The sequence below is a fragment of the Dipodomys ordii genome, unplaced genomic scaffold (assembly GCF_000151885.1).
Source record: "Dipodomys ordii isolate 6190 unplaced genomic scaffold, Dord_2.0 Scaffold9, whole genome shotgun sequence".
Taxonomy (NCBI): Eukaryota; Metazoa; Chordata; class Mammalia; order Rodentia; family Heteromyidae; genus Dipodomys; species Dipodomys ordii.
This window is the reverse complement of record NW_012267225.1, coordinates 1,238,880-1,245,542: the sequence shown is the minus strand read 5'-3', so window position 1 is coordinate 1,245,542 and position 6,663 is coordinate 1,238,880. Positions and strand designations below refer to the sequence as shown.

The 6,663-nt window shown below is 43.3% G+C and overlaps 1 protein-coding gene across 3 annotated transcripts in view; it reads left to right on the top strand.

Moving 5' to 3' along the window:
- The window catches only part of Gata3 (GATA binding protein 3), a 30,727-nt gene extending 24,688 nt beyond the window's left edge, over nt 1-6,039 (top strand). For all 3 annotated transcript variants that reach the window (XM_013009419.1, XM_013009420.1, XM_013009418.1), the window contains exon 6: nt 4,010-6,039. In XM_013009419.1, coding sequence (XP_012864873.1) covers nt 4,010-4,294 — 285 coding nt within the window. In that variant the 3' untranslated portion in view covers nt 4,295-6,039. The remainder of the gene's footprint in view (nt 1-4,009) is intronic.
- Nucleotides 6,040-6,663: the final 624 nt, after the last annotated feature.

Genomic DNA, 6,663 nt, shown 5'->3' with positions numbered 1-6,663 from the left:
CGTGGGGCTTGAACTCTGGGCCTGGGCGCTGTCCCTCAGCTCTTCAGCTCAAGGCGAGCGCTCTACCACTTGAGCTACAGCGCCACTTCCAGCTTTTTTTTTTTTCACTCAAGGCTAAGCTCTCTACCATTTTGAGCCACAGCTCCATTTCCAGTTTTCTGGTGGTTAATTGGAGATAAAAATTCTCATGGACTTTTCCTGCCTGGGATGGCTTTGAACCGGGATCCTCAGATCTTAGCCTCCTGAGTAGCTAGGATTACAAATTTGAGGCACTAGTAAGCAGCCTGAGTTCTTAAGAGGAAAAAAAAATCAGCAGTTTTATTTTGGAGGGATAAAAAAAAATCTTGGCTAAACCTGTGCTGCAAATTTCAAATGGATCCTAGATTTCAAAGACATGAAATGAAACGTTGGAGAGATTTCATCTGGTGTCTTTTTGTCCTAGACAACTTTCCTGTGCAGAGAACTACAACCCAGCTTGGTGATTATGCCAGGGACAGAGGCTGTTTGCTTTTTCTCCTATGCTATGTTAGATTAGCAGGAAGACAATTGCTGCCCACAGAAGTCAAGCTGGCATTGCTAAACTTTTAATTTCAGGTCCTCCTCCCAATTTATATCTTCATCTTAATTTTGTCTGATAGGCCACAACCCAGATGCAGTCTAAAATTTACATTAATTCTCAAGGGAAAAACAAGTTTCTTCTCTTCTCTTCCCCTCTTTTCTACCCTTCCCTTCCCTCTTCTTCCTCCCTCCTTTTCCCCTCCCCTCTCCTCTCTTCTTCAGCTTTCTCTGGTTCTCCTAAAGTCACTTGACTTTGGCAAACTCTGGAACTGTAGAAGGAAGAGGGAGACATTTTTGCTCAGGGCAAATCTGGCATTGAATTCACCTCACCTAGGAAGGCCTGGGAATTGAGGAGGAAGCTTCCTTTGCTGCTTAAATCAATTTTTTGAGTTATAGATAATTTTTTAAGGATAAACTTCTAGCACCCTACTTCGTGTTCATTTTTGGTGGAAATAAAGGTGTTGAGATTCTCCGGGACCTTGTTAACTCCCTGGGAATATCATTGTGTCTTGACCCAGTGGTCTGAGGGCCTGCCATAACCACCCTGGAGCCTTTGTCAGCCCCTTCTGATTTTTCCCCCTTAGATCCAAGGCTGTGAGTTGTGTAGACAGATCTGTTAGCAGGTCAATCAAATCCTGGTTTCACTCAGAAGTTTGCTTGTTCACTGTTGTGGAGATAGAGGAAGCCTTGTGCTTATAATTGGAATTGGGGAGATTTTGAGGTACTGGTGTTTATTAGCTCTCTGGTCATGATTTGAACAGGTTTGTGTGTTTGTGCATGTGTGTGTGTGTGTGTGTGTGTGCACGCGCGCACGTGTGTGCATGTGCGCATGTGTGCGCCAGTCCTGGATGTTTTTGCTCAAGCCTAGTGCTCTATTACTTGAGCCACAGCTCCACTTCCAACTTTTCTGGTGGTTAACTTAGAGATAACTGTCTTACTTTCCTGCCAGGCTGATATCAAACCAAGATTCTCACATCTCAGCCTCCTGAGTGGCTAGGATTAAAGATGTGAGCCCTTGGCATCTAGCTCTGAAGTTATTTTTTTGACTTGTGATTTATGACTTTCCAAGAACATTCTTGTTACTTGGTTGTGTTTGAGTCTCAAATAGTCCCGTTATGTAGACAGAATGGAAGCTCTTTAAGTTTTACTTGAAGAAGTATGGTCTCCCCCAAAAGCAAGCAACCAGGTTGAATAATATAGAAGCGTCAGTAGATTTAGTTAGCTAAATCCTCAGCTCCCCAACTCATCATCATCATCATCATCATCACTATTAGTGTCAGTCCTGGGCTTGAACTCAAGGCCTAGGTGCTGTCCTTGAGCTTTCTTTTTTCTTTTTTTGTTTTTCTCAAGGCTAGTGCTTCTACCATTTGAGCCACAGCTCCACTTTTGGCATTTTGGTGGTTAATTGAAGATAAGAGTCTCAGTCTTTCCTACCCTGTCTGGCTTTGAACCATGATCTCAGCCCTTTGAATAGCTAGGATTACAGGTCTGAGCCACTAGCACCTGCCTTCAATTCTAATTAAGTCTACCTTCATGGATAGAAAAAGAGATAGACAAATAGATCCATAAATAGGAACTTCCTTACCTACAAGTGTCCCCCCCCCTTCTCCCTTGTAGTATGGCTGGGATTTGTCAAAGGAAGCTATTTATGTGTATTCAACAATAGGCGATAGCAATCTACTACCATTTTCATGGCCTCCAGTTCAGCTCTTGGTCTTCTACTCCGGTTCTTATCTAGGAGTTTAGATAACTTCCTATCTCAGTATCAGCATATCTCTGTGGTGTTGGGACTAGTTATGTGGGCCTGAGCACCTCTCTGTAACTAGATATTATATGTTGATATCTGGCAGTGAGCTTCTAGATATCAGCTCTTAGGGACTTATCTAGACATTATCTCCATGAAGATTTGATGTGGGAGGAGATTTCTGTCATCTTCTTTGTCTTGATGATAACTCGAGGAAACCCCAGAGAGACATTTCTTTTGGCAATGACCTTCTTTGACACTTCTGTTCCTACTCACTTCGCCTCCCTGGCATACATGGGGGAAAGAAGGGCACAGTTCCAGTGTGGGCCTCTGTCCTTTTCTCCGGTGACGCCGCCTAGTTCCGGGAAACAGTGTGTTTGCTGTGCCCAGCATTGTGGTCCTTCTTGGCCATTGGGCTCCTCTTCTGTTTAACTGTCACTGTGTAGCTCAGGGGACAGACAGATGGATCCTGAGGCAAGAGGAACCTCTTCCTCCAAGGAGGAGAAGCCTGGGAGGGGTGGAGGGCAGAGAACATTTCCTCTTAGGAAATCAGGAAGAAGCAGGCTTGGGAGAGTCACTCCTGGAGTCCCTGGGTCACATTTCTCTGGTAACAAGGCCAGATCTACCATTGGCTCTTTGTGGCAGGTGTGTTGTTGAGGATAACTCGACTGACCCTGTATAGGATGAAGCTTCTGTTTGCTTGAATAAGTAGCCATCCTTGGCTCTGGGTCCCTCAGCCCACGTGTTTTAAAAAGGACCAACCAGGTTTTCTCAGTGAGCAAGGGAGAGTAGGCTATCTAGAGTATATATCTTTAAAGTTGGATCTTACCACTAGCTCTTTAATCTGAAGGTTGGCGGTTTTTAGGGTAAGGACACATTCACCCTAACAAAGTGCTTTGGACCCAGTACTTCCTGTTTGGTGTTTGCTTCTTTGTCTAGTTAGAAGGGGAGAGCCAGACTTGGGAGGACTAGCAAATTCTAACCCTTGTTGTTATTTTGTGGAAAAAGCATGTTGTGTTCAAATAGGCCCTAGAAGGTATACATTCCTGGAGGGATGACTTTACATATAACACCTTGAATTGTGAAAGGCCCAGGAGAAAGAGGGGTAACCAAAAATCTCTCTGCAAGAGGTACAATCCCCTCTTCCAGGGCAGAGAGACTTCAGAATCTGAAGAACAGATTAGCTTGGCAGTGCTTGGAAGTCCTAGCATGGATTTTTGTCAGATGAGTAGACAAAATGGTATTTCCCTCTGGAAGGTTACTCAATCCCTTTTTACTCTCAGGAAACATTCCAAGAAAATTCTGAAGGAATAGAACAGGTGACTGTACTTTTAATTGTCAGGGAGACTGAGTCATTGTCCTTGGGCCCCTGACTGTGCACCGTGCTCAGGGTTAAAATTTTGCTTCCATGGTTGTTGATATTGACCAAGTGGCTAAGCTGTGCTTGGAGTATGTCCCCTCTGGTATCTGGTCGTCAAAGTAACTGACAGAATTCCACCCCACCTCCCTCCCTCCCGGGAGACTTAGGTACCCAGGTCTCTGGGAAGGATGGAAGAAGGGAAGGTGGCTGACTGAAACAGAAAGAGATCTCAGACTTGGGAATGGGGTGGGGTGGGGTGGGGTGGGCAGCCAGTGGTATTAAAATGCCTGTGCCATTTCAGAGGCAGTTAAAAAAAAAGTAAAAAACAAAAATTGATCTTTGTTTAGATTAACAGACCCCTGACTATGAAGAAGGAAGGCATCCAGACCAGAAACCGAAAAATGTCTAGCAAATCCAAAAAGTGCAAAAAGGTGCATGACACGCTGGAGGACTTCCCTAAGAGCAGCTCCTTCAACCCCGCCGCCCTGTCCAGACATATGTCTTCCCTCAGCCACATCTCCCCTTTCAGCCACTCCAGCCACATGCTGAGCACGCCCACGCCCATGCACCCACCGTCCGGCCTCTCCTTTGGACCTCATCATCCTTCCAGTATGGTCACCGCCATGGGTTAGAGCAGAGCCCGGCTCTATGACCACCCGTCTCTGAGCGCGTGCAAGAGTCCCTCCGACCCCTTCTACTTGCATTTTTTTGCAGGAGCAGTATCATGAAGCCTAAACCGCGATGGATATATGTTTTGGGAAGGCAGAAAGCAAAAATGACTATTTTGTCTCTTTTGCAAAGGAGCTCACGGTGGTGTCTGTGTTCTGACCCCTGGATCTGGATCCCATCTGTGAATAAGCCATTCAGACTCATATTCCCTATTTAACAGGGTCCCTAGTGCTGTGAAGAAATTTTGCTGAACATTGCATATAACTTATATTGTAAGAAATACTGTTGTACATTTGAGGAAGACTTTATTGCACCTGGGTAGCTGTAAGAAAGGCATGAAGGATGCCAAGAGTTTTAAGAAAGATGGGGGAAAATAAAGTATGGAAATTCAGAAGAAACTAGATCTGATATTCTAATGGACAACTTGCCAGTTGTTTGATGCATTAAAAGGACAAAAAAAAAAGAAAAAAGAAAAAAAAAGGAAAAAAAAGAAAAAAAAAGATAAAAGTTGTAGGCAAAAATCATTTGTTCAAAGCTACGGGGCCTGGGCAAAGGAAATCTCAGTTCTGGGCACACAAATTGCCAGTGAGGGTTTGGAGGGTCACTTCTAGGCCTCTTATGCTTTGTGAATAAGTCCCTGTAATTGTTGTTTGTATGTATAATTCAAAGCACCAAAATAAGAGATGTAGATTTATTTCATCATATTATACAGACTGAATTGTTGTACAAATTTTATTTACTGCTAGTGTTAAGAACTGCTTTTTTTTTTTTTTTTTGGTTTTCATGTTTCCTTTCTTTTTCAATTTTCAGTTGAATAAACTAGATTTATGTTCAGTTGACCTAAGGTGATTGTGCTCTGGAGGGTTTATTTCCCGTTTTGTTTTTTCGTTTTTGGATGATATTTATTGAATAGCAGTATCTGTCTCCACCCTCACCTCTGCAGCCTAAGCTATGAGCTTATTGCAGCTTATGAATGAGCTACCTATGTGCATGTCAGGGACCCCTGGCTCCTGCAGGCCATGGTCCTGAGATCAGCCTCGCCTGGCTTTAGCCTCCCTGTCCTGTTCTGTGTTAGTGATCATTGCCTTTAAACAGTCTGTTGGAATAATCTTATTATATAAAAAATAACAATAAAGTTAAACTATTTTAAAACAACAAAATAACATCCTATTGAAGTGGTGGCTGAACTCTTTTTACATAGAATCTGGTTTATAGAATCTAGCTGATTTGAAACCCCCAAACCAGACACATTTTAAGTTATTCACTAAGAAACTATGCCTACCCATCCCATTCTGGGAGAATTTTGGGGAGTTCTGTGCAGCTCAGGAATTTATGGGGGGGGCGGGGGCTGGAGGAACTTCCTGGGACCCCTCGGGAGCTGTAGTTTCTCTGCTTGCTGGCCTTGTGGATGTATGTCTAGCAGACAAATCTTCTCCCTTGGGGAACTGGGAATCTTTCCTGGTTGAGATTCACAGGTCAAAAAAACTACAGCCGATGGATTCCTCTTGGAGATTAAATGAGCTGAACTGCTCCTGAAATTCATTTCTTGTTTTACTCTTCTACTGTTGAATAACACCACAGTGCAAGTTTATTGGAATGTTTGCGGAAACATGAAATAACCATTTTGTAACTTCTGCTGTATAGTTTTCCTTTTACTCTGTTGATAGAATGTGTAACTATGGCACACATTTGAAAAAAGAAAAAAAAACCCGACCTCTGTTAATCGCCTCTCTGCTTTCTTAGCAAATATTTTAAACCTAAAGCTGAATGTTGAAATAAAGGAGTAGAGAATTACTGCGCTGCAATGGAGATCTCACTGGCTCCTAATTTAATCGACCCATGATGATGACAATGCTTTCAATTCTTCTGGAAGCTTGGAGGGAGAGCATCACCCATTTTTGCCAACTGAAACTTGGGAGATTTGATTGTAATGTTTCATGTCTCAGGATTTGCCACCTCTTTTCTTCAAGAGCAGATTTGAGTTAATGCCCTTTCACCTTAAGAACGGGGAGCTCAAATTCTTGACATTCTTGTGGTGGGAAGAGGTGGTGGGGGGGGGGGACACGGAGAGAAATCCCCAAGTCTGTATCTCTGTTTTAGGTATTGTAGCTATAATGGCATACTTCACCCTGCTCTTTTAGGCGTACATCATTTCTGTTATACCTTGACTCAGTCCTCCCAGATGTTTCTAGAAGATGATGCAAAGCTTTAACATGATCTATCTATTGTCTATACGGCAACAATGATTCAGTTCCTTCTTTGGAATGTTAGATATTTATAGGTCTTCAGTGGTTCTGTCTTTTTTTTCCAACCCCCTCTCCCCCAAAACAGG